General features: G+C 41.1%; 1 protein-coding gene across 1 annotated transcript in view; it reads left to right on the top strand.

Moving 5' to 3' along the window:
- RNF130 (ring finger protein 130) overlaps positions 1-12904 on the top strand; it is a 115281-nt gene that overhangs the window by 52727 nt on the left and 49650 nt on the right. The window contains exon 3 of the mRNA XM_054488192.2: positions 5481-5731. Within this exon, the coding sequence (XP_054344167.1) occupies positions 5481-5731 (251 nt within the window). The remainder of the gene's footprint in view (positions 1-5480; positions 5732-12904) is intronic.

Raw genomic sequence — 12904 nt, 5'->3', positions numbered from 1 at the left:
AAGTATATGGTGTTCTGCTTTAGGTATAATAGGTTCTATAGGAATAACTAATGCCACTGTGAGTAACCAATAGTAAAAATGCTTATGGTAAAGCCACCTCTCTCCTCTTGCAGCCTGGTCCCTCAGACAGCTCATTTGTTCTCTTCCTGGATCTTCCTTTATTGGCTGCTCAGCTACACTGGGCTTGCCCTGAGGTTTACTCCCAGGAGGAGTGGAGGGAAGCCAAGGGGGTGAGGGCATAGATTTCAGACTCTTCCCAGCTGGGTAGACTCCCTTTCTGAACTAAAGCACAAATTCTTTCATAGCTGGCAGGATTGTGTTGGTCAGCAGATCCCGGGGCATTTTCTGAGCAATGGGCAGGGGGCGAAGAGAGAATGGGCATCCAAAAATCTGTGGTAGGGGCCTTTTGATTTTCTTCCCACAACGTTTTCTTTTGCTTTCTGTGAGTAATAATAATACAAGTAGGATTAGCTCACCATATGGTTTGGCTCTGTGTCCCCACCCAAATCTCACCTTGAATTGCAATCCCTATAATCCCCACATGTCAAGGGTGGGACCAGGTGGAGGTAATTGAATCATGGCTAGTGAGTGAGTCTCACGAGATCTGATGGTTTTATGAGATCTGATGGTTTTATGAGATCTGATGGTTTTATGAGCATCTGGCATTTCCCCAACTTGCACTCGTTCTCTCTCCTGCTGCCCTGTGAAGAGGTGCCTTCCGCCATGATTGTAAGTTTCCTGAGGCTTCCCTAGCCATGTGGAACTGTGTGTCAATTAAACCTCTTTTCTTTTTTTCTTTTTTTTTTTTTGAGATGGAGTCTCACTCTTGTTTCCCAGGCTGGAGTGCAGTGGCACAATCTCGGCTCACTGAAACCTCCACCGCCCTGGTTCAAGCAATTCTCCTGCCTCAGCCTCCCGAGTAGCTGGGATTACAGGCGCCTGCCACCACACCCGGCTAATTTTTGTATTTTCAGTAGAGATGGGGTTTCGCCATATTGGCTAGGCTGGTCTCGAACTCCTGACCTCAGGTGATCCACCGCCTTGGTCTCCCAAAGTGCTGAGATTACAGGTGTGAACCACCACGCCCAGCCTAAACCTCTTTTCTTTCTCAATTACCCAGTCTCAGGTATTTATTTGTAACAGTGTGAGAACGGACTAATACAGCTCATGACGCTGCAGCAGTTACTGAACATCTGCTGTGAAGCCTGCAGGTAGTTTCTCATTTTTTGAAAGAAGAAACTGAAGTTCAAAGAGGTTAAGTACCATGCTGGGATTTGAACCTAGAGCCTCCGATTCCAGAGCCCAAAGGAGCTTATTTCTGAGATTCCTTCTGTTGGCCTCTCAAAACTGATTTTGTAGTCAAGATTATAGCAGTATTACCATATTTTCCCACTTTTTTTCCTCATTAAAAAATAGAATTGATGGGGATGGGGGGCTCTTTTCTTTTTTTTTTTCCAGAAAAACTGCCCACCCAGCATTTCTGTTTTTTTAATGGGAAACAAAGTTAAGTAGAAAATGTTGTTAATGCCTTTGATTATAGAATCAGTTTACAAAATGTAGAAGAAACCACAGCATTAGGGAATTAGAATTTTACAAATACCATTGTCGTAACAGATTCAGGCAAACACCAGTGGATATTGAGAGCATTGAGTGAAAGGTTTTTGGGGAACTGGCTAGTCACACAATCTGGAAGTATCAGCCTACAGATTGCTTATTAATTAAGAGGAAAACATTTATTTACAGTGAGGAAACCTGGCAGATACCAAAATAACCAAGTCATAAAATTTGCCACCAAACATAAAGGTACAACCCGGCCTGCACTTCCTGATGTGATGAGCTGAGACACACCATCACTTTGTGGTATTCTTACTAGAAATATTTAATTTGGAGATCTAATCATTAGGAAACAATCAAATCCAGATTGAGGGGCATGGTCAGAACATCTGGATTGGACTCTTTAAAAAGGTCAGTGTTGTGATCAGTGGACCGGAAGTGACTGAGGAACTATTCTAGATCAAAGGAGACTAATGAGACGTGATGCCGACAGCCCTGATTGAATCCTGGACACAAAACTAAACAAGTTAAACAACTATTAAAGTCATCACCACAGATACCTGAAAATGGACCATCTATTAAAGAAAACAGGTTAAATTTCTTGAGGATAAGTAAATGAGTTGTGGCCACGTAGCTAGCCTTGTTCTCAGGAGGGACCGTGAAAGTATTTAAGAATACAGTGTCATGTGTTTGCAGTTCACTCTTAATTGGTTCAGCAAAAATAAATAATATAGAAAGGACAAAATGTTGACAAATCTAAATAAAAGGCCTATGAGTGTTCTCACAGTATTGGAACTGCTCTGTGGGTTTGAAGATTCTCAGGATGAAAGTGGAAAGAATAGAATTGTTTATTAAAGTAGCCAAACTCAAGCAGTGGAAGCAGAAGTTCCCATTAAAGAATGACAGTGGGGGAAGTTTCTCAAGAAAATAGTTGGAAGCAGGGATCACAGATGGGCTTTTACTGGATTGCCATCTCTGACAGTTAGTGCTGGTGGCCAGACGTGTGGAAGTACATGGGAGCACGGCCACCATGACTTACTAGCAGTGTTTGCCCAGGGCCTGGGACGTGGGAGTGGTGGGGCATGTCCCAAATGTGCTTTGATATTTACAGCGTTACAGTCTAATTATTCTTCGCTCTTATCAGTCACTGCCTACTCTGACTGGTCCTTTATTCTGAAGCCTACATTTCCTTTGGCGTGTGTATCCCTCCTGAAGCTGGGCCAGAGCTCCTCAGATCTTTAAAAGTCAAGTGTCTGAGGCAGCTTTAGGTCAGGGTCTTTGAGCCCTATCAGGCTTTAGGGGTGGAGTATGGGGAGAAGGCCCTTTCTCCTAGGAGGGGACTCCTATATAACTTTCGCCAGATTCTGTACAAGATTTAAGACCTAAAACTCCAGTCCTTTGCAAGTTGGTGGCGGGCTTTCGTTCTGCTGTCCTCCTGCCCGATCGGCAGGGTCGGGCTCCTCTGCCTGGCTCTTCTCTGTGCTGGTGTAATGACGTCACCGCGAGCGGCTTCTCTCCCTAGTCCGAAAGGCTCCCCTTTGCTCCTGAGGGCGTGTGGATTTTTGCATCAAGAGCAGGTAATTTTCTACTCTCTTTAAGAGGTGAAAGGAGCCTGATCATAGTATGTGCTCAATAAATATTGTTGAATGGATGGTTGAAATAATTATACACTTCTTTTCCCAAACAGCTTTCCCGTTGAAATTAGTTGGTGTTCTTATGTAGTGTTCTTTGAATAGAGCTACATGGATTGGTTTCCTTGGCTACCTGTTCAGCTTTCCCTACTCCTTTTCCAGCTTGAGTCTTCAAGAGGGAGCCTCAACTGATTTCTAAAACCGTTTGTATCTGGTGTGATTATAAAGCAATGAGACTGATTGTCATATGTCGTTTGTGGGATCCGTCTCAGTTACTTTATAGCCATACTTGGTATCTTATACCACAGATTATGGGCCGTTGAACAACATTTTAAGAGATTTCTAAAGGGAAATTTAAAGTGGTTTAGCATTATTTTGTGATTGTCTCTAACTTACTGATCACAACTCTTATTTTAGAAAGGTAATTAGATATTAATTAGATGTTTATTGCTTGCTTTAATTTTATAGTTTTTTTGTGGATTTTTAATCGGTATTCTGATAAACTGCTATTCTAATAAAGTAGCTATAACAATTTTGAGTAAGGTAGTAAAAAGGTATATGTTCCATTGGGTTACATTTTCCATAAAACTCCTTTTACTGTTGTATTTCTCTTCTTTTTTTTGAGGCTCTTGCTTTGTCACCCAGGCTGGCGTGCAGTGGCATGATCTCAGCTCACTGCAGCCTCAACTTCCTGGACTCCAGTGATCCTCCCACCTCAGCCTCCTGAGTATCTGGGACCACAGACACGTGCCACCATGCCTGGCTAATTTTCCTGTTTTTGTGAGAGACAGGGTTTCACCATGTTGCCCAGGCTGTTCTTGGACTCCTGAGCTCAAGCAGTCCACCTGCCCTGGCCTCCCAAAGTGCTGGGATTATAGGCATGAGCTACCACGCCCAGCCCTGTTGAATTTCTTTTCAGTTGCGTGTAGTCTTTTGTGAGTGCATGTAACACAAAGATGGTTTTTTTAGCTAAATACGGTAAATGAAACATGTAAAACCAAATATTTCAATGTGTTATTCATTGAAGAAGGATTGAAAAGGACAAGTTTTGGGGACTTCTGCTTGATTGTTTTGTTGGTTTACATTGATATGTACAAACCTTATTCAAATTCAAATAAGTGATTATAATTTTCTCTTTCCCAAAATAAAATATTTATTTCCCTTCTAATGACCTCTAGTCTCTCTCAGGGGCTCTCTGGAGAAGGCAAATGTAGAAACTACATGTTGCCACCGGCAGCTTCAGCTTATGAAAGGACAATTGCTGATAGATTGATAGAAGTTTCTCTGTTTCCTTAAAAGACAGTGGGAAGTTATTTCCTTTGTGGAGGAGGAAAGGGATAGCAGTTTCCTGCTGTCCATAGGAAGAGGTATTCAATTCCTTTAATGTTACTACTTCTGGAAATTATGTAGGGGAAAGGTCTAGGTAACTATAAGGCAACTTCAGACTGTCCTCGTAACTAACTTGCATAGCCTGTGACTGTGGGCAGACCTCTGGACAACTGTTAGAGGCTGGAGATATTTAGATGCCAAACTAGTCCAGAATGTTGAAGCCTGGACCTGTCTGTGGAACGTTTGATTTTCAGAAGAGTTCTGGGGTAAACTAGCAAGGAGCCTCAACTCCACTCAAGTCTGGACATAAGACCCAAGTTAGTTTCAGATGTCACTAATAAAAGTTAGCACCATTTGGCACTTTGTAGCTCTGTTGCCAGCTGTGTGTCCCTTGTCTCAGTGAGATTAGAAAGCTTGGTATCCTGTACTTGTTTTTGTTCCTGGCACTAGTTCTACAGACAGTGGGTGCTCCATGAATGTTCCTAGATTAGTGCAAGAAGTACCAATTTATGCTATAAAAACAGCACTTTACTCCATTTCTTAAGGAATTAAGACTTTCTGAAGATCATTTTAAAATAGAAAAGGTTTTACAGTGTAAATCTACCATGATGTTGATACACTTCTCTTTTGCAGTATAATGTTATGTTGCTGTCTGTTGTCACATCTGGCTGGTTTAATAATCTTTTTTTTTTAAATGTAGTTGTCAGACAAGTTAATATGTTTCTTAACACTGCAATCGTTCTATGCCTTATGTCTGTTTAAGTCTTAAGTACCACACAACAAATTACATGTTCCTACTTGGTGCCAGCATACCCGGCTGCATCTTCATTTCAGTTGAGAAGTGGAGTTTGCATACCCTCTCCATTACCAAACATGACAGTAGTTACCTAAGTAGCGTGTTGATGCGTTTGATGTTTCTGTGAGTTTCAAGTGTCACTTGGGTGATATATTTATTTTATATTACAGGCACTGGAGATATTATTGCTGTCATGATAACGGAATTGAGGGGTAAGGATATTTTGAGTTATCTGGAGAAAAACATCTCTGTACAAATGACAATAGCTGTTGGAACTCGAATGCCACCGAAGAACTTCAGCCGTGGCTCTCTAGTCTTCGTGTCAATATCCTTTATTGTTTTGATGATTATTTCTTCAGCATGGCTCATATTCTACTTCATTCAGAAGATCAGGTACACAAATGCACGCGACAGGAACCAGGTGAGCTCAGTACTCAACAGTGATCGGTTTGTACCAGCCAGAGTTCACAGACATCTGTCGTGACCATGCCTCTTACTAACGTGTTTTTTCTTTTAAAAAATGTTGTTACCCTCACTCAGTCATTTTAATATGTTGAAAACATCTACACGAGTATTTAAGGGATATTTAAAATAACCTAAAGGGTACTAAATTTATTGTGATCACCTAGAATATTCTAGTCAGGTAGATAGCTTGATATCATAGTATTATCTAGATAATTCTGTTAATTTTCAGAAATATCACAAAGTTGCATTTTTAAACTAGTAACTTTGGATGTTTCTGGAAATGGGAACTGGGAGGGGGGTTAGGGAGACTTCACTCTTCCCCTTCCTATGTGAAATTCTTTCCCATGTGAATTTTGAACTGGGAAAGTATTATCTCTTCAGAAAATGAAATCAGTGAAAAACCTCTGTCACCTAAGCTCAGACATGGGGTAAGCGTGAGTGGGGGAAGACCAATAGAAAATGTCTGTCTACGTAGTCATCCTAGGAGTTCCACTGACAGCACATCTGAGGTGCTCAGGGAATTTGGGTTGAGTGAATAAACCTAGGAAAAGCAGTGTGCTTCCCTGGTGTGAGGGCCTGGAGATGGTGGCCCTCAGTTGGTAACTGAGTTTGATTGATGTGCTGTGGACAGAATACCCACCCTAGGGGCCAGGTTCCAGGTGTTAGGTTCCTCTCCTAGACTTTTCATGTAGAAAACTAAGAAGTGACTTGCTTGGAGACTGATTTGAAGCCAATTTTTGTATAATGCTGTCTTCTAACACAGTACATTCAAATTCCCATGGGGACGGGGGCATTGGGATTTTTATCCTTCCTCTTTCTAGCGGAAGAAGCACAGACTTTGGCATGGAACAGGTCTCAGCTCAAATCCCTCCTGCACCACCAGTTTACCATGATCCCTCATCCCTGTTGGAGTTTATTTAGCATCTCAACTTCTTTCTTCATCTGAAAGTAGATATAAAATCCCAAACACTAACTGTAGTTTATTGAAGCTTTATGTGCCAGGCTCTCCCTGTGCACTTTTAATTTTTTTAATTTTGATAATTTTTATATTTGTAATTTTAGATTTAACAAAAAATTTGTAAGATAAGTGGCAAGTATTCCCTTCACTCAGATTCTGCAGCTGTTAATGTTTTACTATATTTCCTTTTCTATGTAACTATACTTTTTTCATTTAAAAAACTTTTTTTTTTTTTTTTTTTAAGAGACAGGGTCTTGCCGTGTCGCCCAGGCTGGAGTGTGGTGGCAGTCATGGCTCACTGCAGCTTCCAACTCCTGGGCTGAAGCGATCCTCTGGCCTCAACCTTCTGAGTAGCTAGGACTAAAGGTATGCACCACCATGCCTGGCTAATTTTTTAATTTTTTTGCACAGGCCAGGTCTTGCAGTGTTGCCCAGGCTGGTCTCAAACTCTTGGGCTCAAACGATCCGCCCACCTTGGCCTCCCGAAGTGTTGGGATTATGGGTGTGAGCACCACCCTCAGCCTTTGTATATATACCTTAACAAAACTATTTGAGATATGATCCCATGTTACCCTTAAATACTTTGTAATATATTTTATAAAAACAAGAACATTCTCTTACATAACCATAGTGTGGTTATCAAAATCAATAAATTAACATTGATATAATACATTATCTGATTGATAGACCTTTTTTGGGTTTTGTAAAACTGGCTCAATAATGACCTTTATAGCAGAGAAAGTCCTGGATTGATTGGAGCTCATCGGATTTTGCATTCAGTTTTCTCTTCTTACTTGGTTTTATGACATTGACGTTTCTGAAGAGTACAGATCAATTATTTTGTATTTGAGTTTATCCGATGTCTTGTGTTCCTTCATGATCAGTTTCAGGTTATATGCGTTTTGGGAAAATGTAGATTTGCTTGCATGTGTAAGAGATAATACAAATACAAAGAGGTCTCTTATCCCCTCACTCATTCCTCCGTGTGGTAACACCACCTTGTATAACTGTAGTCAGTATCATAACCTGGAAATTGGCATGGATACAATCCACTGATCTTCCTGAATACACTGAAATCTCCCCACCTCTCCGGTTTAATTTGTACTTATTTGTGTATGTGTGTGTCTGTCTCTAGTCTGTGTAGTTCTATCGCATGTGTAGATTCACGTGACCAATATCACGGTCAGGATACAGACTGCTTCCATCACAAGGATCCCTGGTGCTACTCTTTTATAACCACAGCCACCTCCCTCCCTCCCCCTTCCCTAATCTACCAGGGATCTGTTTCTCATCTCTATAGTTTTGTCATTTCAAGAATGTTAAATAAGTGGAATCATGGGCCGGGCGCACTGGCTCACACCTGTAATCCCGGCACTTTGGGAAGCCGAGGCAGGTGGACCACTTGAAGTCAGGAGTTCAAGACCAGCCTGGCCAACATGGCACACCCCATCTCTACTAAAAATACAAAAACGTAGCTGGTCATGGTGCCATGCGCCTGTAGTCCCATCCATTCAGGAAGCTGAAGCACGAGAATTGCTTGAACCTGGGAGGCAGAGGCTGCCGTGAGCCATCATGCCACTGCACTCCAGCCTGGGTGACAGAGTAAGACTCTGTTTCAAAAAAATAAAGAAAAAAAAGTTATATAGGTGGAATCATATAGTATGTAACCTCTAGAGTTTGGAATTCTTCACTTCTTCACTCAGCATAATTACCTTGAGATACTTTTTTTTTTTTTTTGAGACGAAGTCTCACTCTATCGCAGAGGCTGGAGTGCAGCGGCCCAATCTCAGCTCACTGCAAGCTCTGCCTCCCGGGTTCACACCATTCTCCTGCCTCAGCCTCCCAAGTAGCTGGGACTACAGGCGCCCACCACCATGCCTGGCTAATTTTTTGTATTTTTAGTAGAGATGGGGTTTCACCGTGTTAGCCAGGATGGTCTCGATCTCCTGACCTTGTGATCCTCCCACCTCGGCCTCCCAAAGTGCTGGGATTACAGGTGTGAGCCACTGCGCCCGGCCGAGATACTTTCAAGTTGTTATGTGTATCAGTCATTTATTCCTTTTTATGGTCGAACAGTATCCCATGGTTTGGATATACCACCTTTTGTTTAATTGCTCACTCATTGAAGGATATCTGGGATGTTTTCAGATTTTGGCTGTTACAAATAAAGCAGCTGTGAACAATCACATACAGGTTTTGGTGTAAACATGAGTTTTCATTTCCCTGGGATAAATGTGTAATTTCTGAGTACAGTGTAAATTCCAAGAGTGAAGTTTTTGGGCTATTATGATAAGTACATATTTAGTTCTGTAGGAAACTGTTAGACTCATTTTGCAAAGTGGCTGTACCATTTTTCATTCCCACTAGAAATGTATGACTGATTCAGTTCCTCCACACCCTCGGCAGCACTTGGTGTTTTCATCTCTTGTGATTGTCGAGTTGTGTAGTAACATCTCTTGTGGTTTTAGTTTGCATTTCTCTAATTAGACATTTTTTACGTGCTTGTTTGCCATCCGTATATCCTCTTCAGTGAAATATCCATTCATGTCTTTTGCCCATTTTCTACCTAGATTGTTTTTCACTGTTGAATTTTGAGAGCTTTTTGTGTATTCCAGATACAAATCCTTCGTCAGATATGTGGCTTGCAGAGATTATCTCCCAGTCTGTATTTTGTTTTGTTCAACCTCTTAACAAGGTCTTTGAAAAGCAAAAATTTCTAATTTTTATGAAGTTTATTAATTTTTTCTTTTATGAATTGTGCTTTTGATGTCAAGTCTAAAAATTCTTTACTTATCCCTAGATATCCCAAAGATTTTCTACTATTTTTCCTGGAAGTTTTATATTATGTTTTACATTTAAGTCTGTGATTAGTTTATTTGAAGCCTTTCCTGTTTTCTAATGTAAGAATTAAGTGCTATAAATTTCTCTCTCAGCACTTCTTTAAGGCTGTGCCTCACATATTTTGATATGCTGTATTTTCATTTTCATTCAGTCCTATGTATTTTTTTCTTTTGAGACCTCTTCTTTTACACATATATTACTGGGAAGTATATTATTGAATTTCCAGTAGTTTAGATATTTTACTTTTTTTTTGAGAGAGGGTCTTACTCTGTCACCCAGGCTGGAGTGCAGCGATACGATCTCAGCTCACTGCAACCTCCACCTCCCGGGTTCAAGTGATTCTCTTACCTCTGCCTCCCGAGTAGCTGGGATTACAGGCGCATGCCACCGTGTCTGGCTAACTTGTATTTTTTGGTAGAGATGAGGTTTCACTGTGTTGCCCAGGCTGGTCTTGAACTCCTGACCTCAAGCGATCCGTGCACCTCAGCCTCCCAAAGTGCTGGGATTACAGACATGAGCCACCGTGTCCTGCCAAGATTTTACCATTATCTTAATGTTACTGATTTCTAGTTTGATTCCATTATGCTCAGAGAAATACTCTATGATTTCAGTTCTCTTCTGTTTCTTGAGGTTTGTTTTATGATCTAGGATGTGGTTTGTCTTAGTCACTGTTTCATTGGTGCTTAGAAAAAGTATTCTGCTGTTGGGTGGCATGTTCTCTGGGTGTGCACAGCTTTTCTTCCTGAGGAGCCGGGCTGGGAGAGCCTGTTGCCACTGGGCCCTGTGAGACCAGGGTGGGACGAGGATTGTGATTTTCCGCTTGGCGCCTGGCTGGAGTAGAATGAATATTACCGCAAGTGTTTTCTGATGTTAGGCCATCCTTCTCCTGGTGCTCTGGCTAGGGGAGTTGGGCTTTTCTTGGCTTTTTCTGGGGCTGGGTGGTGGGGGTGCTCTGGTCCTGTTGGCCGTTCCAGGTTGGAGGCTTCTGCAGCACATTGTCGGGGATCTATGGGGGAAGTAAGGAAGCTTGGAACCCACCACCCGTTTCTCATGTCTTGAGGGCCCCAGACGGACCACCTCCTTTTCGCTCCTATAACATGTAATATACCTGTTTAAAAAAAAAAAACTCAAAGATTTGTTTTTAAAATATGTTGACATACGAAACACTGAAAGTAAAATGATAAGGAGCTGCTCTGGAGTGGTGTTCTTGACAAGCAAGCCTGTGGTAGTGGACTGCATGTAGCACACCCTGAGGACGTTGGAACAAAGGCTCACACTTGTCCCAGGAGCCTGCTATTGGAAGATAGTGCTTTAATTAGCACCCAGTGTGGGGCCGGGGCTGATGAAGGAGTAAACGTAATCACCATCTGGTGCAGGCCACAAACAGCGAGCTTGTTTCCTAGCATTTATTTTGCGGCTGACTGCATACAGGATCCTTCCAAAGCGTCTCTCCAGATGCTACTGTGGTGGAAAGTGATGTTCTGACCTTTTTTCTTCCTTCCGTTTTCCCTAAGGTTGACAAATGCTTGATGAAATTTTTATGTGGCTTAAAAAGCTTAGCTTATTAAAGTTTAATAAGAAGGTGGCAGCAGCTAGACTGGTTGAAACCTTTGGCTATTTTAAAAGAGAAGCCATAATATTAGCAAAGGAAAACCAGTGAGTTTAAGGACAGACTATGATTTTCTCCCACAAACTGTTTTTGTTTTTGTTTTTTTGAGACCGGGTCTCACTCTGTCACCCAGGCTGGAGTGCAGTGGCGCGATCTTGGCTCACTGCAACCTCTGCCTCCTCGGCTTAAGCAATTCTCCTGCCTCAGCCTCCCGTGTAGCTGGGACTAAAGGTGTGTGTCACCATGCCTGGCTAATTTTTGTATTTTTAGTAGAGATGGGATTTCACCATGTTGGCCAGGCTGGTCTCAAACTCCTGACCTCATGTGATCCTCCTGCCTCAGCCTCTCAAAGTGCTGGAATGACAGGCATGAAACTCCACACCCGGCCCCCACAAACTGTTATCATGAAGCAGTTCTTCCTGTAGAACATGCTACCAAAGAGATCCATATATTGTAAATAACTTTCTAAGCGTAGTAAAATGCTCACAGCTGAGAACATTTTGCATGTGATATAAGAATCTGATGCTTTGGCTTTTCAGTTCATGGCTAAGCGTCTGTGGTTTGCTCTTCCTGGAAAACTGTCAGAATCATCTAATTACTGTCTATAGGTGTAGATAGTTCAAATTACCACTGATGGTGAACTTAAATGTCGCTGTCGAATTAAGTCAGTGATAGTTATTTTACACAAAAGGGTAGATGTTTGTTACCTTTATTTTGAATAAATGCTTAAGGATTTTCTGAAAAATGTAAAACGTTTAACAGTTACATGGTTGATATTGCGCCTTTAATTTCAAAGTGGTCAAATTTGATTTCTAAAGCAGAACAATGAAATTTTCATTTTACTGTTTAGGAATGGGGCAGATGTAAAATATTCTACACTTAATGGACTCCTGAATATTGAGAATGTTCTTAAAACTTCCAGTGAAAATGCATATATGCTTTTTAAGGTATTTAAAATTTGTAAAAGCTTCTTGCCATAACATGTGTATATAATATTCTTTGACTTTATAAGTATCTCAGGGTTGCTGAAATGAAATACACTCTTATTGCCCATTTTCATCATGAAAGGTCAGTAGCTAATTGGTGAATGCATTTGCCTGTCAGAGTGTGGAAATACATGCAACATTCCTGTGTCAGAGAAAGGCTAAAACTGCATGAGTACAGTTAATCTTTGAAAACTGGTGGGTTCAAAAGGTTTTTTTTTTTTTCTTCCACATTGGGAGAGAGGAAGTATTGTATATACTGCCAAGATTTGTCCCACAGAAAAGGATTATATGGCCCCAAAACAGACTTCTTTTGTCATTTTGGATGGCAGAGTGAATTTTGTTCATTATGTCTCTTAAGGATTAACAATTCCAGAAGAACTGGAAAGGGGAAATAGATGTTTGAGCTGAGAAGTTATTATCTTACCAGTTTTTAAAAAATACTGCAAATACTCTGATACCTTCTTTTTCATGTCCTGCCATTTTGTAAATAAGTAACACTTTTCGTATACAGAGACTGTATTATATACCTTCTAAATATTACACATCAGGGGCTTAAGATCTGATTTTTTTTAAAGCACAAAATATGCTCTTAAGATCATAGTGTTTGCAAGATAATTCATTTCTATATCCTTGGGGTTCAGAATGGGGCCTGGCACATCACACTGCCTCAGTAAATATTTCAGTGAATTCAAGAATGAGCTTACCTTCTGTTGCAATGACAGATGCAGTCAAAAT

The sequence above is a fragment of the Pongo pygmaeus genome, chromosome 4, assembly GCF_028885625.2.
Source record: "Pongo pygmaeus isolate AG05252 chromosome 4, NHGRI_mPonPyg2-v2.0_pri, whole genome shotgun sequence".
Taxonomy (NCBI): domain Eukaryota; kingdom Metazoa; phylum Chordata; class Mammalia; order Primates; family Hominidae; genus Pongo; species Pongo pygmaeus.
The sequence above is the reverse complement of the archived record's forward strand: the minus strand, read 5'-3'. Positions and strand labels throughout refer to the sequence as shown.